Raw genomic sequence first — 24,922 nt, forward strand, 5'->3', positions numbered from 1 at the left:
AAAAAAAAGTTCTCCAGTTGTCTTCAGTGTGAAACTAAACTTTTGATCACAAGCCTAAACACTAACAAACTTCAAGTGAGTTTAAAGGGAGAGTTTTTAGGAGCAGAATTCAATTTAAGGGGTGCAGGTATTTGTTTTATCTGCCTGAGTGATGTATTCTCTCAATTGTACAGTAAAAGTGTGATGTTGGAATTTGCCACACTACCTTTACCTGCATTTTAGACAACTTGATTGTGCTACATCAACAGGCTTCTACAAATGATTTGTACAGTAGTTAGTTTCTGCTAGGGTGACCACACAGCAAATGTGAAAAATCGGGACGGGAGTGGGGGGGGAATAGGAGCCTATATAAGAAAAAGATCCAAATATCAGGACTGTCCCTATAAAATCGGGACATCTGGTCACCCTAGTTTCTGCCCTCAAGGTGCTGGCCATGAACTCCCTTTAACAGTATCTTGTTTTATAACTGCTCTGGTCCTGAAGAGTGCTACAGAAAGCTCTGGATTAATGAACTCTAATCCCTCTCAGAGTAGCCCTACTGAATACTATTTGTGATAGTGTAAAATATTCTAACTACAACATATTTAACTGAAATCAGTGGACTTATCTACAGAACACACATTACTCATTTCTTTCAATGAGACTGCATAATTTTAATTACTAGAGTGGGGAAAAAGTAACTGTGGCTTAAAAATGGAAGGCTAAGTGATTATTTCTAATTTCTACAAAGAACAAGTATCACACACAAAATGGGAAAGTAAGACTGAGAAAATATACTCACATCCATTCTTAGTACAGGACAACTCTAACCCATGCTGTTGCACAAAAGAATATATACCCATTGGTGTATAAGGTTCTGGTAGACACAAAGTAACAACTGATTAGGGTTTGCTTGTTCCAAACCTTGTGTAGTCTATTATGTCTTCTTTGTAACTAACTCCTCTCTCCCTTTATAGGATCTACTAGTGCCACATCACTTTAATCAGTAAAGCAAGACAAGCCTTCATAAAATTAAACACCTTTAAGTGGATTGTAGTTTTAGTGCAACTTGACTCTGGCTGGATAACAAAGCAGCCATGCAATTACTATGTTGAAAGAATGGATTAAACAATGAAATTTCTTCAACAGCTAGTTCAGTCATTTTAGCTAACAGTAGCCATAGCCTGTTAACTTAGTGTGTATTATACCAATTCCCTGGAATGCTTCATTTGTGTCACTGAGTTTATACTCTTGAACCATAATGCATTATTGTTTACATTTATTTAAACCAAACCTTACCTGAACAAATCTCATTTAAGATTCCTCATGAATGAGGGTGTAATAGAAAAACAGAGCTAGATAGTTTTAATTCAATGGCAGTGCAAAAATATTTAATGCCCTAGGTTTTTTCCCCTTGTTCTACATGCACATGGCAATCCTGAGCATTCTGTTCCAATGTACTGACTAATAGCTTACACACACACAATCTGACAACACATTTGGTATTGTACATGCTTTATTAAAATGGTACTTGTATTTACAGTATCTGCAGAAACAATCCCTCCCAAGTCTTGCAGTCAGACATCCACCCAGAGACACACGCACACACCCTCACTACAGCATTGTGAAGGCTAGGTTCCCAAATATTAGGCAGCTCCTGGGGGCATGATGGGGTGGTTTATTTAAAAGGAAGCATGAGGGAATGCATTTGGCCATCACAATGCTAATTAAGTTTATGTATATTAACATATGGCAGTAACACTGAGTAGTCCTTTTCCATTCTATATACAGAATGACAGCAAGGTTTGCTAGTCAACAGAACATTTTAATTTCAGTCTCAATGGTGCCTATTGTGACTTTGAAACCACATACTGGGGGCTTTCCCTTAAAACAATTCAAGTCTATTTAAGTGAAATAAGGCACAATTAATATTGATTTGATTTAGGGGAAGGGTAAAAGGCAGGCTTCAGCTGCTGATAGTTGCAAAGAAATTAGTTTTGCCAGATCCTTTTGAGAGAAAGATCACTTGTATGTCCTTCAAATCTGCAATGTCGTCTCAAGAAAACTGAAGTTTTTCTGCCAGGGCTACTACTGCCCACGTACAAAACAAATTTGGAAATTCACATTTTAACACCAGTTGCAGTGGCCCAGACTTCTAGTGTTGATGTACATGAGTAAATATTTTTAATGTGGAAGGAGAAAACATGTGAAACAAAACTCAACCTGTCCTTTTCTTAAAAAAACTTGCTTAGAGAGCCTGTAAGTATGGACTATGTGAATGCTTCATCTTACTTTTAAAAAGGAGTAGGTTTTTTTTTTAAACCTTTTACATCCCTGGCCCCTCCTCATAAATGAAGCCTTACCACACATTACAAAGAAACTGCAACAAAAAGTTTTGCAGCGCAAATAATGCCTAGTATTCAAATCTTCATTGTGTGTTATTTTCTTTGTACAAAATCTGTGGTTTTTTTTTTGCAGCAGATTAACGTACCCAAAGATGCAGGACATTGTGATGGGGGAATAAGAGGTTGCAGTTCTGAAGGCCCCGACTTTGGTTTTTACAAAGTTCAATCCTGTTTAGTGTGATCCTTGATATCCTCCTCATCCGTATATTCTGATGGTTCTTCCCCAGGTTTTAGGAGTCTACCTACATAGTCATATTTTTCTGGAAAAGACATTTATGTATCAATTACAATTAAACACAGCTACTTCCACTTAATTTCTTCCCTGTAACTAACGTGCATTAGAGCTCAGGGGTTCCCCCCGCCCCTTTCATGCTAAGGTTCTGATTCCACATCACTGCAGTCAAAGGAATTTTAAACACTGACAGCAAGATCAGACCTTGAAATATCTTTGTAGGGATTTTCCACTTGTCTACTCTGACCACAACTGATCCAACAGTTGGTGAAAATTCTATTCTTATACCTTTGCAACCCCATTGATTAGCCTGTTGATTTTAGTGTGGTTTGAAGAGTGACTAACCTCCTGTGCCTGATGAAAATAATGCAACTTTTAAGACCAAACAGATCAATACTACACCCAAACAAGAAAGATTAAATAGAATCTACACTGAACATTTTATGACTATAAGGTGCCATATTCTATATTAGTCAGTCACGCCGAGACCTGTTATGGCAGTGGAGTGAAATTCTATACTTCCACACATCAAGTCTGAAACATACTTCCTATTTATATAAACAAAAGTAATTAAACACACATTACTGTGGGCACTATTAAAATTCCTTTTAAAGATAAGTCAGAATTCCCTTTCCAAGAAGATAAAAATATTGCCACAACTTCTGTACAGTGAGCAAGAAACATATTAAAGCCTCCACCCATCTGTCATTGACAGATCCTGTAGTATAAGTAAACAATTACATTTTGCTAGTTTAAAAAGTTACCTTTAAATTGCATTTCCCATTCTCTAACACTTTCCATTTGTACAGCATTTAAGTCCGATAGGTCATCATATTCATCTCTGAGTGCATCTTTATCTAGACAGAAAGTTGCTAGTCCCCTGGAGGCATCTCTGCCAGCAAATATTCCATATGGACCCTCTGAAAATAGAAAACAAAATTGATATTTTCAAAGTTTATAGTGAGTGACCTCAACATTTGAGTAACGTGTGTGTGTGTGGCAGAAACAGCAGGGAAAACAAGACTTTACATCATCCCATATTTCTGGAGGAGTTGTTGGGAACAGCAGCGTTGTAATGTTGAGAAGCATTTAGTGGCACTACATCTCCACAATGGGCATCACTCAGACAGACAAGGAAGGCTGACAAGAGAAGCAAAGGCAGAAAAAATAAATATTTTACACAGCTACCTGACAAGACCAAGTCAAACTCTCATCTTATGTGAGAATCATTTCAAGTGCTTCTGCATTCTGAGGTTGAAGGCACATGAGAACAGAATGAGAAAGGAAAAACTTTTCTACTAGGAAATAGTACATACGTACAAAAGAGACCATTTAAGTTTGACTCAGCCCTCAAGTCCTGGCAACATCTTAGAATGGAAATCCATTATACACATGCAACTTAAGTTCCCTGATGTTAGATCACTGAACTCAATTGTGATACCAAGGGTGGAAGAACAGTTTTTTTAATGTAAAACTAGGGTATTGGTCCAACCATTTCACACAGATCTTTTAAAGAAATGCTTTTGAACCATCAAACTCAAAGTATTCTTATAAAGTTGCCCTAACACAATGAAATGGGAAATTAAGCAATTACACTGATTCGATTCCAAGTTATTCTATAATGAAGGTCTGGACTGCAAGATGTCTAAGGTTGGTAGTGTAAATCAGTTAACCATTTAGTCCTAACTTGAAGGCTAATAACCAACTTACTGCACGATGGAGTCAGGGTCAAGGTCACAGCATGTTAGTGTTTAAAAGGGCATACAACTGTTTAATATAGGTGGTAATGCTTGTTTATTTTAAAGTTTACTAGTTTTCTAATCCAGTTTACTTTATAAATTTATATTGTTTACTTTTTCCTTTCTCAGGCAGAGCAATGAAAGTTGATGGAAGTCCATTTTATTTTCAGGTTCTCCATTCTACCACATTTGGGTTTCAAACACTGCAGTAGTGTCTTAAATTTTTTCCCATTCACAGCTATTTATTCCCAGTCATGGAAGCTGATCTACTGGCCTTATTTGTAAAAACAAATCAAAGTCTGAGACTAAAATGACAGTTACTTTTCCAAAAACAAAAGTAACCAGTTTTTCCAACTGCCAATTTCATAAGCACACTTGAAGACTGAAGTTACCTGCCTCTGACCCTTTTATTATTTCTGTGGAGATTACCAGGCACTTTAGTCTCCACACCTATTTCAGAGTAACAGACCAACATTCATAAACATCTTGCCTCTACTTTTAATAGTTTATCCAACAACATAAGAGGAATTTGACACGCAAACAGTTACCCAATCTGGAGTTTGACCTGAACAAACATGGACATAACCTTTTCCTTACAGAAAGCTAGTTGATACACTTGCATAAATGCAGTTAAATCAATCAGTCTCCAGCATGGCAGTGCAGATAATTACCACTTAGTGCAGTAGATGACCTGAGGAACCATACAACTGTGCTAATGAAACTTCAAACTATCAAATAGAGGGTTACTGTATGGAAAGCAAGTCTGACTCTCTGATGGATGATTTCCTGTTGAGGTTGGTACATAGCTTTCCAGAATTTATCTTAACTCATTACACTTAAAATTCTGTTTTGCCCTCATCAATAAAATTACATTAAAAAGTTTCCTTTACAGACAGAGAAGTAACCCAAATGTTGCATGATTACATATTAAAAAAAAAATCAAAGAAATAGTTATACAAAAACTTTGATGGCAATTTGTTTAATGTTAAGTGGCCAAGTTCCTCAAGCACAACGCACTTAACATAACCTTTGGGAACTGTTAGCTCTAGAAACCAATAAACAGTTACATACTACAGTTTGAAGCACCAACTCTTTAATGTGTAGCAAACAAAAAAAACTACAAACCAAAATGTAAAGTTAGTTATTCAATATATTTATTTTTCATAGAAGCTAACTGATATTACTTTGTCTAGTATAGCTATGTGGTATACTAAAGAGCTCATCTATTAGTGTACTGTCATATGTAGAATACAAACATTTTTAAGATGTATAAACCAGACTTGCCAGCTTCTCCCCTCCACTAAGGTTCCTATGTACACTCATTATGCTGGTTCTGAGCTCCTACCATTCAGTTATGATCCTGCTAATATGTTAGCAGCAAGTACTGTACAATATACAGTAAAAGCTGTGTTATCCAGCACTTTATCAACCAGAAAGCTCTATTAACCGGCATTTCTGATCTCTCCCAATACAAATATTCCATCTAGTAACCAGGACTAGTATACTGCCCAGGAGGTTCTGCAGTGGCACAATCTGCATTCTACTTTTATGCAAAAGAGGCAAAAGACAAGCAAGCAAACTGATATCAGGGATTTATTCAGAAAAGCAGCTTCCAGTGTGTCTCATAGTGTCATTACAGTTTCAGCCCAATGTCCTACACCTTCCACATCTATAATGTTAATTGACAACAATAATGATCCTGAGGCACTGCAAGATCCTGAAGTGCCTTCTAAATCAAAGATTAAATTATGTTCAGTAGTTTTAGTGTTAAGTGTATTTTTAGTGATATGGGTGTACGCCATGTGCTGCCCATAGTAATATGTAGTGTCATAAAATAACCTAACGTATAGAAAACTTTACCTGTATACACCTAAGTGCTTCAAGAAACCAACTACTCTGCAGCGCAGTACTACTACTGGATTGGTGAATACCTGTATACTGTCCTACAGTATTTTATACTTTACTCATTTTATTGTATTCTAATACTTTGAAAATTGGTACTCCACTGGTAAATATAACTCAGTTAACCAGAATATTTGATTAACCAGCACCCTCTCATCCCCCCAACATGCTGATAATGAAGTTTTTACTCTACATTGTTACAAATTTATGCCCTTTCTCAGGCACCAAGAGTGGAGGGGAAAATATGATTGGACTGCTCTACCCAATATCTGCCTACAGTCCCAAAAATCGCTGGATGTTTCTGTTAAATAGATCAGCAATAAAACATTCATATTTAAATCACAGGGCTGTTCACACCACTCCGATCTCATTTCTGTCAATCTGAAGACATAGCAGTGACATCAGTTCATATTCACACTGCTCTCTTCACAAACATAACAGCAAGAAACTTAAATTTATGTGAAAGCTTAGATTCTTCAAAAACTGGTAATGCTGCCAGATAAATGCTGGTACTGCATTACCACATACCAGCTCAAACAAACCTTTCTGCACCAAGGTATTTGAAAGGGGGAACACCACCCGATTTTTGTACACTACAGCTAGTTAGCTACCAATCATGTAGCTAAAAAAACCCAAGTGTTTGAACCAGATATTCAGTACTCTTTCATCTAACACTTTTTTGTGGAAGTATGAGCACTCTGATGGAATACCAAGACTGATTAGAGAGAGACCCAACGAGTTCAGCCCTTATTTAATCTTAACTAATAAATGCTAATAGGCAAATGGCAATAAGTGACTAATCTAAACCCTAAAACGTGGGCTTTGAATTGTTTATAATCCCACACTACTAGAACACTGGAGAATAGAAGACAGAAGAAGTTGCATATGAATGGAGGAATGTGATCATGAAACTCTACATGCAAAGTTAATACTTTATTAAAGTCACATAGCCTATTAACTTCTGTTATGTATGCAGTACTATATGTACTGATTGCCTGAAGCTTATGAATCTCAGCACAGAGGGTACTCAGGGAGCTTTGCCTAAACAATTATGACCAACTATACACAAAAAGCATTACAAGCATTTAGTAAGCCAGAATGGGAAAAAACCACCAACTTCTTGTATGGCACAAAGGAAAACAGAGTGCTTTTAAAATAAAGATTTCAGTGTGAAATAAAACATTACTCCAAATACATTCCAGAATGCATGTATTTTAAATTGTACCCTGGAAAAAACAATTCAACATGTACGATCACCATTTTCTTTTAAACAGTCAATTTAGACTTAACACTGAAACAAATGATTGAAATGGCTAAAAACTGAATGATTAATATTTTGCACGCTACCCAAGAAGTATACAGAACTCAATATATCTATTAATAGCCTTTAGCCTATTGCAGCATTTTAAGTATTAGTCTGTAAACAGAGCTGAAGTGACTTAAAAGGCCAAAGCAAAAGGGGGAAGGCCCCATGTCACTGAAGCAGGAGCATCAAAACCAATTTCTTTAAAGACAATCCTCCTGAAGTCAATCTGCAGTACTCCAATACACCTACTTAGAACATCCCTTAGTCCTTGAAGTTCTGAATTAGAGTACAAAAAAAAAACCCCACACATTAGAAAAACATAAGCCACTATACTACACAAACTTCATTCCTTGCCTCATACGATATGGTGTCATAACTCCCTAGAAAAAGCAATTACTAACTACAGCCTACAGAATGGAATGACATTTCAGATTTTTCTTTCCCAAAGTTAAAACAATGTTTCTTTCCCTACTGAATGTTTCAATTAATGCATTACCTACTTAAGTAACTTAGGCTTTCAGTATAAAGTCAATGTCTTCTAATGGGAATGTGTAGACTGACATGTCTAAGCAAAAGTTTCGCAGAAAGGCTTTTGCTCCATGTATCTAGAGTAAAAACTTACCAAGGTTTTACAAGTTTTACAGCTGTTTCTGTAAATTAGGAAGTTTTATGGTTCTTTGGAAAGCTCTGTGCCCCATTTCCCCTATCTGTAAAGCAGAGATGATAATCCATCCCTTCTCTCACGCTTTGCCTGTCCTGTCTATTTAGACTGTAAATTATTCAGGGCAGGGGGTGAGGGTTTGAACATCACGAAAGAGGGCTATAAGCAACTAGAGGTTCCATTGGACATACTGTAGTATGAACAAACAGAAGAATGTTGAAGGAGCTATTTCCAATATCTAGCTCTTACATAAGTACATTCCATGAAAAGTGCTTTCAGTACTATTTCACTGAAATAACTTCCTTGTTTGTGAGAGGGTAACATCAAGCCAACATTGCAAAGGTACATGCATTTCCACATCACCTCCTCCAATCCCAAAAAGGCTTCTCTTAATATACTGTATTTAACAACCCTGCTCTATTTTGGTACTCAGTAATCCTAAATCAGGAAGGATATGAAAAAGAAAGAGTATACAAGGGCATTTGTGACATGATCTACACAAAAATACTGAATCAGATTAACCACTGTTGTGTTTCTCATGAACACAAGAAGTACAACACTGAGCATGCTCCAACAGCCAAAAACTCATTAAGACTTGAGCATCAAATTGAGTACTGAAACTTGACCCATACAAAGTGGACGAGTATAGCCATCTAGAGTAGCATATTACAACCTGAATATCCTTTCCTGTAAAATATGAACTTGGGTACAAAATCCAATTCATTCAAAACATGCTCTCTCACTCTCTCTCAGAAAGTTATATGCCAATCACAAACCAATCATTTCAGTAAAAGTTTGTATACTACTTTTGAGTCCTTTGCAATGTAATCTGGTATAAAAGAGTGCAAAAACATGTGCTTGGCATCCTGGTGAAGAGTTGAGTACAAGAATCCAGATGGGCAGACTGACAGCTAGAAATTCAGATCTAGTTATTTTATACCAAAAGCACAAACCAAGATTTCCTACAAAAAACAAAGCAAATATAGCTAAGAGTCTTAAGAAGCTAATTTCTAAAAAACCAAAACAAGATAAAGGGTCACAAGTGATGTAGGCTATTTTGCAAAGGGCACCTACATTACTATAAACACTAGGGCCAAAACATTTAAATGTGTTCATTAATTTTAGATGCCCAGCTTGAAATAAGTAGGGTTGAGCACCCATAGCTCCATCTGGACTTATTTTGGATTTGAGAGTGTTCTGCACCTCTGAAAATAATCAGCACTCAAAATCAATCACATTTTCTTCTATATTTGGGCCTACTGCAAATATGACCCAAGGAACATTGGCTGTATTTGAACAACTCACAGTTGTAACTAGTTTTAATCTTCATCTTGTGAATTAACTGTATAACAACTTGTACATGGAAAGGCAGACAAGACACCAGCAATGCTGGGCATTTGGTCCAAAAATAATTGGTAAAATTAGTCAAATATTGTTAAATAAGTGAAAAATAGTCAAATATTTTAAAGCACTAGTTTATTAGAATAATAACAGTAACAAAAAGAGCAACAGTTTATCGTATGCAATGGGCTTAGCCTTACATAATTATACCCAATTACGAAAAAGTTACACTGAGCTATTTTAACTCAGAAAAGTGTGAAAATTAAATGGAGTTCTAAAAACAAAAGAAATATTGTTTTTGGCAGTATTAAGTTAGCATTTAAATGTGAATGTTATTCAAGACTGAACAGTTACAAAAGAAAAATAAAACAGAAATAGACTAAACAGCAAAACAAAAGAAAAGTCATTTTTAAATACACTTATGGTAGGGTAGGCAGCAGAACAAGTCTTCAAGCAACTTAACAGCTGTATATCTTTTCTGTCTGTGTTTGGGAGGTTAAATGATTGAACCCGTGTCTCCCTCCCCTGACCTTTCTGAGTTAACTTCTGTATATTTGTCTACTTAGTTTAGATTTTAAGCTCTTCAAGGCAAGAAGTGAGTCTTAACTCATTTAACATGCTTTATAAGCCAACATGTACGCTGATGGTCTGGTATACAAATAAAGATATACATACGCTTGTTCTAGAACTCTGGTTCTCAACCAGAGCACCACAGTGCTCCCCATGGGTCTAAAGCCCTAAGCCCATGGGTGGAGTTTAGGGTACAGGGGGCATTCCCCCCCACAAACTTCAGGACCTTACCCAGAGTGGGGCAGCCCAGGAGGCAGCTCCATATGCACCCTCACACCTCCTCCTCTCCCCCAGCCCAGTTAGAGGCTGAAAGTTGGAGCAGGGAAGTGCGGGGCAGCTCCTGTTCTGGCTGGTGCCATGGAGCAGGCAGATGCGCTATTCCCCTGTCTCCTGCTGTTGGTGCCCAGGGATGCAGCTGCTCCTCACCTTCCAGACCCCTTTGACTGCTCATGCAGCTGCCACCCGGGCAGGAGAACCCAGCTCCGGGGCCAGCCGGCAGCAACGATGGGGGGACGGCTCCCATCACACAGCCCCTAGCTATCCCTCTCCCTGCACCACCCCCTGCTTCACTGAGCTGCTAACTAACCCCTGCCTGCACCCTGAGCAGTTTTCAAACTTTTTGAGCTGAGCCCCTCCACTCCGCAGACACCCCCACAATGCTCTCCCCCAAATTCCTTCTCCAGCCCCCCCTAAACAACTCTTTCCTCACTATACTGCCAAGCCCCCAAACTCTAAACATCATGGCTGGACCCCCAAATTTTCCCCACCCCTTACCCTCTGCCCACATGGGCTAAGTGAGGGGGCTGTGTTTTGTGGGTGGTGTCTTGGCTCACTGCCACTCCCGCAAGTTGTTCACCTCTGGCAGGAGTGTCTAGAATCCTAGCTCCAAGCCCCCCTCCCCTAAACCGCTGTGGGGGCAGAAGGGAGGCGAATTGGGTCTGAGGATGTCTGCAAACCAAGAGGGGGTGGGGGGGAGAAGGTCTCTAGGTCACGACAGGCCATCAAGGGTTACAGATAGGTCCTATGCCCTTGACTTAATGTAACAATGCACTAGACTACTGCTCCCAGACCACTGATGTGGACCAACCCTTTAGGCGTAACCTTGGATTGTTCCAACTAGCAATACAGGAAGTGGTACAGCTCAGGTATAAATGTCCATACCAGCAATTGCTGGAGTGCTGTTACCAACCATCAAGGAGGAAGATACAAGTTGTGTTAAATTTTAATCACAATTTACATTCTTCCATTTTTCTGTGAAGCTTTGTTTAGCTAAAGCATTGGTAACCAAAAATTCCAGATTGAAAATACTCTTGGCACTTAGACATTGTATACAGCCACCTGAAATAGCCTTATCTAGGACTGAGGCTAAGAAATTTGAGGGGATGGAATTCCTTAATGAAATGCTGACAAGTCAGAAGGAAGAATAATCAGGTTGTAAGATAGGCTACAGCATCACTACTACATGTAGGACACGTTATATTTCTTTTAATCAAGAGATGATAATATAGGGTTATAGTAAAGGAGCAAATGAGCAACTGCCAAATAAAATGAATTTAGCTGTCATACTAGAATTTCCTCTATTACAGTTGTAATTTGCTTTCTATTCCAAACCAGAATTTGAGGATTCCTCTTAAAAAAGTTTTCCGCCTGAACTTTCTCATACAGTGACTATAATAAAGATTTTTGGGGATAAGCTTCAAATTAGATAAAGCCTTGTTGAGATGGGACTTTAAAAACAGCCAATTTCCGTTTTCAAGTTTACCACCACAGATGGACCAAGTGGACTTGTAGGCTCTAAAGTTTTGTTTTGTTATTTAGAGCAGTTATGTAACAAACAAACAAAAAATCTACATTTGTAAGTTGCATTTTCACAATAAAGAGTTGCTCTACAATACGTGTAAGGTGAATTGAAAAATACTATTTCTTTTGCTTATTTTTACAGTGCAAATATTTGTAATAAAAATTAAAGTGAAATGTGTTATTTAAATCAATATATTTGAAAATGTAGACAAAACATTTAATAAATTTCAAGTGGTATTCTATTATTAACAGTGTGATTAAAACTGCAATTAATCGCAATTAATAAACAGCCCTACTTTCTTCCTCTCTCTTAATATCTTAGTTGCCAGTCATTACATTTGTAGGTAACTTTTTCTGACAAGTGTGATTAAATTAATGTTTCCTTAAAAAAATTTTCATGGTGTATTTATATGGCCATAAATAGCTATGCATCTTGTCTCCCTATATTGAAATCTCTTCACCCTGAGTGTTTGAACTTCTATGATTTTTTCTAATCTCATTTATTTAAGATGTAGCATGTGCCAAATGCTCCTGCCTGCCCTCTACCACCTAAAAAGAAGTGTGATTACCTCACCCACATTCACTTTGGAATCCAGTTTAAAGAAAAAAACATCACCCTTTTAAATAAATTTACGTAAGAACATAAGAATGGCCGTACTGGGTCAGACCAAAGGTCCATCTAGCCCAGTATACTGTCTTCCGACAGTGGCTAATGCCAGGTGCCCCAGAGGGAATGAACAGAACAGGTCATCATGTGATCCACCCCGTTGCCCATTCCCAGCTTCTGGCAAACAGAGGCTAGGGACACCATCCCTGCCCATCCTGGCTAATAGCCATTGATGGACCTTTCCATATAGTCTTGGCCTTCACAACGTCCTCTGGCAAGGTGTTCCACAGGCTGCCTGTGCATTTTGTTGAAAAAAAAAATACTTCCTTTTGTTTTAAACCTGCTGCCTATTAATTTCATTTGGTGACCCTCCTGCCCTGTTCTTGTGTTACGAGATGGAATAAACAACACTGCCTTATTTATTTTCTTCATACCAGTCATGATTTTATAGCCCTTTATCATATCCCCCCTTTAGTCATCTCTTTTCCAAGCTGAAAAGTCCCAGTCTGATTGATCTCTCCTCATATGGAAGCTATTCCATACCCCTTATCATTTTTGTTGCCCTTTTCTGAACCTTTTCTAATTCCACTATATCTTTTTTGAGACTGGGAGACCCGATCAGCACACAGTATTCAAGATGTGGGCGTACAATGGATTTATATAGAGGCAATATGATACTTTGTCTTATTATCTATCCTTTTCTTAATGATTCCAACATTGTTAGCGTTTTTGACTGCCACTGCACATTGAGTGGATGTTTTCAGAGAACTATCCATAATGACTTCAAGATCTCTTTCTTAAGTGGTAACAGCTAATTTAGACTCCATCATTTCATATGTATAGTTGGGATTATGTTTTCCAATCCCAACTATACATATAAAATGTAACAACCAAAAAAAAAAATCCATGACCTTGCTCCAGCCTTCCATAGATCTCTCTCTATTCCCAAACAAATTGAGGGAGTTTGAGAATTAGCCTGTCCCCTGCACATTCAGCAGTGAATACTACTTTCTCTGTAGCTCCTGTTGTCAGGAACTGGTTTCCTGTATCTCTCAAGTTCAGTTCCAGTGTCAAATGAAAATTTAAACTAGCAGGCAAGACAAGTTAACAGGCACAGGTAAGAAGAAAATTCAGTGGTGCACGTAAAATCTATATCTTACCGGTATGGGGGGGGGGGGGGCGTGACCTCCCCACGTGACTCCTCACTGCCCAGCCCAGCACCCCCACGCTCTCCCCATCGCCTCCCTACATCCATCCCATGTTACCAGTGGGGTGGAGAGGGGGGACCTCTGTCCTCCTCCCGCTGTGCCAGAGACTGGGCTGACGTGGCGAGGCTAGGGGCCAGTGGTACAACCAATGAAGGAGCTGCCAGCATTCTTCTTTCCACGCTGCTCCTCCCAGCAAGGAGAGGAGCAGAACCCTCAGCCCTGCCCCCCAGCCCTCTCCTCCAGCAGGGCTGCTGCTGTGTCTTTCTGGTACACTGTACCGGCTATAAATAGCTTGTTGGTATGGCGTACCAGAGCGTACCGGCCTACTTGCACTGCTGAGAGAAATTACCAGAGTATTTTCAGATACAGTTTATATGAAAGATGCTATACAAAAGAAGTTGCCTCAGTTAAATTTAACTCTTTACTTGGAAGCATTCTGTTTCTGGCAATGGATATTTTTCCGCTCCAAAGTAATAGTTTAAAAAAAAAATGACGACATACACAATTCCAACCTTTTTGTTGCTTTTGATTTTTTTCTTGAACATGACCAACCACAAATTCTAAGATACAAGATGAAATTTTATACAAATTGTAAAAGCAGCAAAGAATCCTATGGCACCTTATAGACTAACAGACATTTTGGAGCATGAGCTTTCGTGGGTGAATACCCACTTCGTCGGATACAAATTGGTAACTTACCAGAGAAGACACTCTAGTGTCAGTTTTAGAATTTCCTGAAACTAATTATTTTTAAGTTGGCATATTTAAAAAAAAGTATATGGAAATGCAATAGTTGGGGTACTTCACCTTATTCAGAACCTAACCGTACCAGTTTGTACACTACCCATGTATGCAATTATTTCAATTAACTGAAATATTCAAGTCTTGGATCTTAGTGGTTTGTCCCCTCAAACTCTGACTATAGACTGAAGTTCTAATTTGAGCTGGCAACAAATACCTAATAAAATAAGTAATCAGTATGCACAGAATGACAGTGGACAGTAGCAGTTTGTTGCAAGAGGTCAAATGGGATGCTGTGTTTGCCAACAGGAAGCTTATGTTACCGTTGTAACTGTTTGACTAACATTCAATTAGAACAAGCTGGTAAACAAGGAAATTATTTTATGTTGCACAGATTTCAGTCACAGATTGAAGCAAGTTCCATTGATAGCTTCATATCAACATGGGTCTGGTCATTCCACCAGATGTTAAGAGAGAGTTGAGTCTGCAAATTCTGACCCTGTTTCCCCCTCACTGTACAACACAGTACATAGTCAGAAATACAATACCATCCTCACTGGCTCTGTATATCTGATTAGTAAAATACATATCCCTGAAAAGCAGGGTACCTCCCAAGCTTGTGTGGTTAGGCATCTTGAATGGAATAAAAGCCATAAAAACCAACAATGCTAAACATCAAGTTTCCTTTTAATGTCTTCAGGCCACCTGCAACTTGCAAAAATGAGGCTTACAACTTCATCTTAGAATAAATAATAACAGGGCAAAGCTTTTACTCTTGGGGGGAATTCTGCACCAAACAATTAAAAATTATGTGCTAAAAAATTAAAAATTCTGCACAATTTTTTTAAAAAGTCTGCAAATTTTATTTGTCAAAATAATCCAATAGAATCACACCAGTTTCAATTGTTTTTGTAAGTTATTTAAACTACAGTAGAGAAAAAAGTCACAGTAACTGTTCAGCATTTCCCAAACACATGAAAGTTAAGTTACAAATACTTGGTAACTATTACCATGCATTCCAGTTATAATCCTGGATTTTCATTTAAATTACATCACAGAACACCAAACAGGAAAGAAAAAAAGTAGCATGTCATTTTAAATTGCTCAGACTTTCACACATGAAAGTCATACAGTTTTGCTAATCATTGTCCTGGACCTATGTGGGTACTCTGGTAAGTGTTTGGTTCTGATTGTCCCGACATTTTATTGACTGCTTGGTAAATGTTGACCATGTGAATTTGCCTTTTAAATGGGTAAGTAAAAATCTAACCCCACTGTGCCACTTTGGCACAGGAAAAAAAGTGAGAAAGTACATAGATCTTCCTAGCGGATTCCCTTACTGTCATTTATAAGGCTTTATATCACTATGGCAATGTAGGGGCCTTAAAACTTTTACAGGTTTTTATGCTCCCAGGGGAACTGACTGAGCATGTGAACAATATTCTAACAATAGAATAACAATTTTACTATACACACAGGTTGCTACATTTCTGCCTCAGAGAATGAGATCAATTAATCATCAACAGCAACGTTAACAAAATGTGGGGGCTTTTTACAAAAGCTATTTTCTTTAACTTAAAAAGAAATAATTTTCAGTAACATGATACTAATATTAATAAAGGGTTTTTTCAATGCTCAAGTAGTTCCATTTTACTAGGCAGGGAGCTACATTTCTGCCTCAGGGACAGAGCCTTCCTTCTGCATAACAAAAAGACCTACCCTCCTCCACGCCCCTCGAGCCGCAGTATCAAGAGAGAGGGACAGAGGTGTCTCTTGCTTGTTGGCCAGCCCCTCCCCCTGACAGTGATCAATGCCTCCCCGGCAGGCACGCCCCCCCTGCAGTGATTTGCGTCTCTGAAGCTGCTCCAGGGGATAAGACGCATGTCTCCCCCGCAGATTTCTTTTGCGTTTTTCTATGCAGGGGGCACAGAAATATGCAGGCCATATGAATTCTGCACCCCTGCATGGGCGCAGAATTCTGTGCACAAGTTTTATTTAGAATAAACTCTATGTAAACAGTACAAGTGTCAGAAATCTCCTGTACAGACAGCTTCAAGACTTGGATGCCATCAGACTGTGACGTTGAGGACAAAAACACTGCACCGTCCTGCACCAGTGGATGAGAGTGCTTTGGGGAAATCTGTGCTAATGCTACAGTGATAAAAAATTTAATCAATTTTTTTTTTGCACCAGAGCCACATCAGCAAGGTACCAATATCAGTGGGAGTCAGGTGACTTGGGTTTTATTGACAACTAATTAGTGGTAGAGCTGCATGATTGTGCAAATTACTTCTCATCTCAGTTACCCCATATGCAAAAAAGGTGATAATGCTTACCCATATTGGGAAAGTAATCACAGACCTATTGATGAAAAATTAAATATATGTGCTAAATATTTTACTTGCTCAACCCTGAAGGTTTCAAGGGACAAGTTACCAGGCTGAAAGCTCTCAGCACTGACACTCCCACTTCAGGGAACATCTTTGTACTAAAACTACATATCAGTAAGGCCTGCCTCTCTCTCAGACACACTTATTTTAGTTTTCACCAAAAAGGTTATTAGCAATTGGATGTCTAACATTGTGAATGCCAGGGAAAATGAGGTAGAATCAGAAAATAAAATAGGGAAAGAACAAATTAAAAATTACTTAGACAAAGTACATGTCTTCAAGTCACCAAGGGCCTGATGAAATACATCCTAGAATACTCAAGAAGCTGACTGAAGAGATATCTGAGCTATTAGCCAGATCTTCAAAAAGTCATGGAAGACAGGTGAGATTCTAGAGGACTTGAAAAGGGCAAATATAGTGCCCATCTATAGAAAGGGAAATAAGGACAACCCGGGGAATTACAAACCAGTCAGCTTAACTTCAGTACCTAGAAAGATAATGGAGCAAATAATTTGCAGACACCTAGAAGATAATAAAGTGAAACAGTCAGCATGGATTTGTCAAGAACAAATCATATCAAAACAACATAACAGCTTTCTTAGATAGGCTAACAAGCTTTCTGGGGGGAGTGGTAGATGTGGTCTATCTTAACTTTAATAAGGCTTTTGATACTGTCTCAAATGACCTCCTCATAAACCAACTAGGGAAATACAACCTAGATGGAGCTATTAAAAGGTGGTGCATAACTGGTTGGAAAACCATTCTCAGAGAGTAGTTATCAGTGGTTTACAGTCAAGCTGGAAGGGCATATCAAGTGGGGGGTCCTGCAGGGATCAGTCTGTGGTCCGGTTCTGTTCAATATCATCATCAATTTAGATAGTGGCATAGAGAGTACACTTATAAAGTTTGCAGAGGATACCAAGCTGGGAGGGGTTGCAAGTGCTTTGGAGGATAGAATTGAAATTCAAAGTGATCTGGACAAACTGGAGATATGGTCTGAAATCAATAGGATAAAATTCAGTAAGGACAAATGCAAAGTACTCCACTTAGGAAGGAACAATCAGTTGCACACATACAAAATGGGAAATGACTTCCTAGGAAGGAGTACTGTACTGCAGAAAGGGATCGGGGTCATAATGGGTCACAAGCTAATTATGAGTCAACAGTTTATCACTGTTGTGAAAAAGAAAACATAATTTTGGGATGTATTAGCAGGAATATTGCAACCAAGACACGAGAAGTAATTCTTCCGCTGTACTCAGGACTCAACTGGAGTAGTGTGTCCAGTTCTGGGTGCCACAGTTCAGGAAAGATGGACAAAGAGAGGAAATCAGCATGTACCAAACTTTGGTTTCACTGGGAGGGAGTCACTGCAATTTCTGCATTGAAGCTTTTGTCCAGCAGGCATACAAACAAGACCATAACTTCTCTAGATACGGGGCCTGGAAATCTACTTAGAGCCAGGTGTTTCTGAAGTATTCTGAGCCATCTCACTTAGAGGCCTCAAAAACAATCTGTTTCCAATCACAGAGTATCTTCAGAACTGGGAGATACCCCAGATCATCTTCCAAAGTCTTTTCAGTCAAATCTAGGGAAAAAATAGGAGTAAGACAATGCATTCTGACAACCTGTATGTCACCAGAGGCAAAAGAGTACTCAGCATGATTCAACAGAGAATCAACACTTTTTAAGGAAACAGATAGGATGATAACCCTTCACAGATAAGCACTGAAGCAACTCCTAAGAGCAATCTTGAAGTTAGACCACCGCTACCAGGACATGGTTCAGAGTACTAAGGCACGTACTGGAACAGGACAAATTAGTCAAAAGATACAGTACCATCCTAAACAAAACCTAAGTTCACAAATCCCCTATCCACACCCCGACCCCTAACTGCCCCCTGGGACCACACCCCCTATCCAACCACCCCTGCTCCCTGTCCCGACTGCCCCGACCCCTATCCACACCCCCGCCCTCTGATAGCCCCCAACTCCCTGGGGATTCCCACACCTATCCAATCCCCCGTTCCCAGTCCCCTGACCGCCCCCCCCCAAACCTCCACTCCATCCAACCACCCCTGTCCCCCAGGACCTCCCGCCCCCTTACCAGCGCTGCTCAGAGCAGCAGGAGCTCGCAGCCCCGTCGCCTGGCCGGAGCCAGCCACCCTGCCCGGGCTGCCCAGCAGGAGCAGCAAGCCAGAGCGCTTGCAGCATGGGAGGGGCCGGGGGCTGGCCTCCCTGACCAGGAGCTATGGGGCTGGGCAGGACGGTCTTGCGGGCTGGATGTGGCCCACGGACTGTAGTTTGCCCACCTCTGTTCTACGCACATATGCGCTATATTTAAATGCCCATGCTGTCAGTTTAAAAAAAACACAAAGAAATACATAAAAATAAAACTATTAAGCTGTGACAAAAACAGAAGAAAAAAATAATATATCTATGACATAATGTACTAAGATTTCTTCATTTTGTTTACTGCACATTAGACAGAGGATATGATCAGGTAGTACAGGCCCAGAATTTGTGAGGATTTTACAATACGCAGTAATAAAAATGTTTTAATACACTTGAAGTATATTAAAGAGGTTTGGATGTATACACTATACAGCAGTATTTGCAGCACAGACTTTATATATTACTACTAGCAGATAAGAACCAGAAAGCGAAGCTGACTAGTCTAGTTTCATTATTTGGTCTCAAATTCAAGAGTAGACATCAGGAATGCTGAAAAGAAACATTAGATTTATAAAATTTGTTTATCAGATTAGTAGTAAAAGAGCTAACAAGGTTTGTTTTCTTAAATAATTACACATTGTTTAACTTGACATTGTCCCTTTTGAAGAAAATGGGCATCTCCCATCTCTTCACACAGAGAAAAGAGGTGTCATACCTACTTTAAAAAAATTCTCCAGGTGCTGAGTTGGCCCAGGTTTTCCAACATACCATTGTTTACCGATGATTTTCTTGACTGATTACAACTATACATTTCTTCAGCATAGTTTGAATTGCCTTGTGTACAATGTTAAAAGTTACCCACCTCACTGGCAAAAAAAGGTATGAAAGCACAGGGTGTGTTTATAAAACAAGCTTCAATGTAAATACAGAAATTCAACACTAACTTCTTAGGGCTTGTCTACATTGGCGATTTACAGCACTGCAACTTTCTTGCTCGGGGTGTGAACCCCTCCCCCCCCCGAGTGCAGCAAGTTTCAGCGCTGTAAAGTGCCAGTGTAAACAGCTGCACTCCCAGTGCTGGTAGCTACACCTCTCACGGAAGTGGGTTTTTTAGAGCGCTGGGACTACATAACCCACGTTAAAGGGCTGCCATGGCAGTGTTTTAGTGTTGCCTGTGTAGACACAAGGTGGGTGAGGTAATATAGACAGTATTTGGTCCTGCCATGAGGGCAGGGGACTGGACTCGATGACCTCTCGAGGTCCCTTCCAGTCCTAGAGTCTATGAATATCTTTTGTTGGAGCAACTTCTGTTGGAGAGAGAAACAAGTATTCAAGGTAGAGTGGCCCCTCATTATCACCTACTACCCCATACTGAAACCCATAGGTGTATCATCAACAACAATTCATACTCAATGGGGACCCCATCCTGAAAGAAATTGTTCCTGAACCCCCTCTGCTGGCCTTTAAACCACCCCCAACCTTTCCAAGCTCAGCATCAGAGCTAAGCTCCCCACAGACCAGGACACACCAAATCAAAGCAACATCAGACCCTTCCAGAGCAACAGATTCAAAACCTGCAGACATATCTTCACTGCTACAATGATCTAAGCCACTCCATCCCCAAGCACACCCTTCAAGATCCATGGATCCTACATATGCCTATCACAACATGTGGTATACATCATCCAGTGTACTAAATGCCCCAAAAACAACTATGTGGGTGAAAACAAACAATCACTATACTCTCAAGTGAACTCCCACAAGAAAATGATAAAAGATTAAAAACACCCTATCACATGTGAGTGAACACTTTTCACAAAGCTGTCAGTCCTCATCCTCAAAGGAACTCCACAGAACACTTTCAAAAAATAAGCCTGGGAGCATAAATTCCTAACTGCTAGACATGCAAAGAATCCTGTGGCACCTTATAGACTAACAGACGTTTTGCAGCATGAGCTTTCGTGGATGAATGCCCACTTCGTCGGACATGCATCCGACGAAGTGGGCATTCACCCACAAAAGCGCATGCTGCAAAACGTCTGTTAGTCTATACAGTGCCACAGGATTCTTTGCTGCTTTTACAGAACCAGACTAACACGGCTACCCCTCTGATAGTCTGCTAGACATGAAAATCATGGATTAACTGGAGACATTGGATTTATGGCTCATTACAACAGTTTGTAACCCACTAACCCCTTCTTTTTGTCACAGAGGTGCTAACAGGCCCGTACACTTTGAATGGTCCCTAGAATATGTGTTAACTACTTATGCTAAACAACCTGTTCCACCTTGCATTTAGCTGTCAGGCTCAGAGTATCATTCCCAGAACTGAAGAGTTGTGTGCTCAAAAGCATATCTCTCTCACCAACAAAAGCTGTTCCAATAAAAGATATTACCTCACCCACCTTGTCTCTCTAAATATCCTGGGACCAACAAAGCTACACCTCTACATTTAATTTCATAGGTTTTTTGCTCCTGAGAAGTAAACTTTACAAGCAATCTCTGCCCCCCAGAGATTAATAGTTTAAACTTGTAAAGGCTACATAAGTAGATCTGATACCTGAACTCTTACAAGCCAATTATCCTGAGGTTAAGATTTGTAGCGTTAAGAACAGAAGAGGTCATTTGCACCATGAAATAAGCATATCTTCCATGCGTTTTCCAGCTGTTAAAGCTAGAATGAAGTCAATAAGACACCATCAACTTTCACTTCGACCCACCTTCCATTAGGACAGATTGAGAAACGAAGTACTACACACCTACACTAAAGTAAACACGAACAGAGACGGTTAGTCCCAGTTCCTCTCAGAATTTCAACTATTTCACAGACGCCCCTTTACATTTCAGTCAGCTCAGTGAGCAAGAGTGTTAACAGCCAGGACTGTAGCTGCAAGGCCAGGAAGGGGGAGAGAGCAGGGTCTGCAGGAACCTTTCATATGTGGGCGTCCCAAAACAGCACTCGGCTATTTTAAAGCACGCAGCCCACGGGCGGGCGGCCGGTTGAGATGAGAAGCATGAGCTGTAGCTTTCAGTTTGGAACAGCGAACCCCCCGCCCCCCCCCGGCCGCATGGATACGCGCACGCTCTGCCAGCCCCACACCAGCCTCACAGCGAGCAACCTGCCAGCCAGAGACAGCCGAGGCGGAGCACACGGAGCGCCTGCCCCCCGCCGGGAAGGGGAGTTTGGGCAGAGCCTGAGCTCCCCCGCTTGAGGGGAGGGATCGTGCTGCGCTTGGGGGCACGAGCCCACGCCAGCCGAAGAGCAGCTGTAGGGGGAGGCGAAGCCGCGCCCGCAGCCCCCGCCGGCTCCTCACCAGGCCCGTAGAACTTGCTGCCTTTGGTCACGTCGAAGACTTTGCCGTTGACGGCCAGCAGGATGCGAGGGGTGCGGGCCCCGTCGTACTCGTGCAGCTGCTCCAGCGTGAAGTCCCGCCGCTTCATGCGGGGCAGGGAGGCGGCCTGGCTCTGCTGGGCCGCGCCCCCCGGGCCGCTCCGTTTCCCCCAGCGCAGGTAGAGCCGATAGGCCGCCAGCAGCACCAGCGCCAGCAGCCCCACGTTCAGCAGCATCTCGCCGCCCACAGCCCAGCCTCCCGCCGCGGGCGGCTCCTCTGCGCCCCTGCCCCCCAGGCCGCCACCGCCGTTACCCTCAGTTCTTAGTTTCCCATCTCCATCGTCCGCCATCACTGCCAGGCCAGCGCCGGCTCCGCCCAATCCGGGCATGAGGGAAGAGCGAGGGGGCGAGGCACATTCTGACACCTCCTCTGCTCGCTCCGATTGGTCACCGGCACGACACGTCACCCTCACAAGCTCGCGCCAAACTCACGAATAAGAATCAGACACGCCCAGTTGCTTAACCGCCATGGCTCGAGAATCCTGCCCAAGGCGCGAGGACGCGCACGAGACACGCAGCCGGCCAAGGAGGCGCGCGCGCGAGAGGGAGCGAGAGAGAGACCGGCATTGATCTGTGCCCGAGCTAGACTCGCACAGCTCGCTGAGGCGTGTGCGAGATTCTGAGCCACTGCGCGAGCCATAGGGCAATCACAGGGGAGCGCGCGAAACGTCGAATTAATGCGCGAGCCGCAGGCGGGTAATAAATTCGCATCCTCGCTCAGAATTTGCCCCCTCCCCGGACTCTTAAGGTGGCGCACCTACTACACTGAGCCCCGTATTTAAGGGTGTATTGCAGTCATTCACTCACCCCCTCCGTTATAATAAAGGTGTAGGGTAGCTTTTCTCCTCTGGATATCGGCTCCCTAGCCCTGGGGTGGCTTGGTGACTCTCCCTTTTACCACTCCAGAGGCTGGGCTAACGCTCCAGATTAGCACCTAGTGAGGGCAGCAGGGTGGTGCAGGGCTTGGAGAGTTTTATATGGCAGCACTAGGTGAGGACTTTGCAATATGTAGCCATAGCTATCGCCACTGTTCTGATGATTAACATTGCCCGTAAGACACCTTTCAGGGTCCATGGATCCGACACATGTGGGATACATTGTCCAGTGCACTAAATGCCCCAATAACGATTATGTGGATTAAACCAGGCAATCATTATCCTCACATGAACTCACACAGAAAAATGATAAATGACAAAAAAAACCACCATATCAAGGCTGGGTGAACACTTGTCACAAAGCATTCCCAGTATATCTGACCTCTCAGTCCTCATTCTCAAAGGAAACCTGCACAATGCCTTCAAAAGATAAGCCTGTGAGCTTAAATTCATAGCTTTGCTAGATACTAAAAATCATGGACTGAATAGAGACACTGGATTTATGGTTTATTAAAACAATCTGTAATTCAACCTTCCCTCCCCCCAGATTATTCTTCCTTCTCTGGCCACTTCACTTTGAATGGTCCCTTGAAATATGTGTTAATTACTTATGCTAAACTATCCCTGTTTAACCTTGTATTGTGACACTCTGAGTACATTTCCCAGACCTGAAGAAGAGCTCACACAAGCGGTCCATTTCCTGGACACTACTGTGCTAATAAGCGATGGTCACATAAATACCACCCTATACCGGAAACCTACTGACCGCTGTACTTACCTCATAGACTCATAGACTTTAAGGTCAGAAGGGACCATTATGATCATCTAGTCTGACCTCCTGCACAACGCAGGCCACACAATCTCACCCATCCACTTCTATAACAAACCCCTAGCCTATGTCTGAGTTATCAAAGTCCCCAAATTGCGGTTTGAAGACCTCAAGCTGCAGAGAATCCTCCAGAAAGTGACCCGTGCCCCATGCTGCAGAGGAAGGGGAAAAACCTCCAGGGCCTCTGCCAATCTGCCCTGGAGGAAAATTCCTTCCCGACCCCAAATATGGCGATCAGTTAAACCCTGAGCATGTGGGCAAGACTCACCAGCCAGCACCCAGGAAAGAATTCTCTGTAGTAACTCAGATCCCAACCCATCTAACATCCCATCACAGACCACTGGGCATACTTACCTGCTGATAATCAAAGATCAATTGCCAAATTAATTGCCAAAATTAGGCTATCCCATCATACCATCCCCTCCATAAATTTATCAAGCTTAGTCTTAAAGCCAGATATGTCTTTTGCGCCCACTACTCCCCTTGGAAGGCTGTTCCAGAACTTCACTCCTCTAATGGTTAGAAACCTTCATCTAATTTCAAGTCTAAACTTCCTAGTGTCCAGTTTATATCCATTTGTTCTTGTGTCCACATTGTTACTAAGCTTAAATAATTCCTCTCCCTCCCTAATATTAATCCCTCTGATATATTTATAAAGAGCAATCATATCCCCCCTCAACCTTCTTTTGGTTAGGCTAAACAAGCCAAGCTCTTTGAGTCTCCTTTCATAAGACAGGTTTTCCATTCCTCGGATCATCCTAGTAGCCCGTCT

General features: G+C 41.2%; 2 protein-coding genes across 2 annotated transcripts in view; one reads left to right on the forward strand and one right to left on the reverse strand.

The window, feature by feature from the left end:
• The window catches only part of LARP1B (La ribonucleoprotein 1B), a 115,446-nt gene extending 114,423 nt beyond the window's left edge, over positions 1-1,023 (forward strand). Inside the window, exon 21 of the mRNA XM_045018056.1 lies at positions 957-1,023. The gene's annotated coding sequence lies outside the window, so the exon portion shown is untranslated. The remainder of the gene's footprint in view (positions 1-956) is intronic.
• Positions 1,024-1,477: 454 nt separating this feature from the next.
• On the reverse strand, positions 1,478-22,889 carry PGRMC2 (progesterone receptor membrane component 2). The gene is made up of 3 exons (XM_045018066.1): positions 22,370-22,889; positions 3,381-3,536; positions 1,478-2,644 (listed from the first exon to the last, which is right to left on the reverse strand). Exons 1-3 carry the CDS (start codon positions 22,773-22,775, stop codon positions 2,547-2,549), a joined length of 660 nt encoding a protein of 219 aa, XP_044874001.1. The 5' UTR covers positions 22,776-22,889; the 3' UTR covers positions 1,478-2,546.
• Between the last annotated feature and the right edge of the window lie 2,033 nt (positions 22,890-24,922).

Source organism: Mauremys mutica, chromosome 5, assembly GCF_020497125.1.
Source record: "Mauremys mutica isolate MM-2020 ecotype Southern chromosome 5, ASM2049712v1, whole genome shotgun sequence".
Lineage (NCBI taxonomy): Eukaryota > Metazoa > Chordata > Testudines > Geoemydidae > Mauremys > Mauremys mutica.

Excerpts from the sequence above, each read along its gene's own strand:
- PGRMC2 (XM_045018066.1), bottom strand. The coding sequence starts at position 22,775 with ATGCCCGGATTGGGCGGAGCCGGCGCTGGCCTGGCAGTGATGGCGGAC. Across the intron at positions 3,537-22,369 it reads CAGCAAGTTCTACGGGCCTG|AGGGTCCATATGGAATATTT; the intron begins GTGAGGAGCCGG and ends TTCTATTTTCAG. Across the intron at positions 2,645-3,380 it reads ATGGGAAATGCAATTTAAAG|AAAAATATGACTATGTAGGT; the intron begins GTAACTTTTTAA and ends TGTCTTTTCCAG.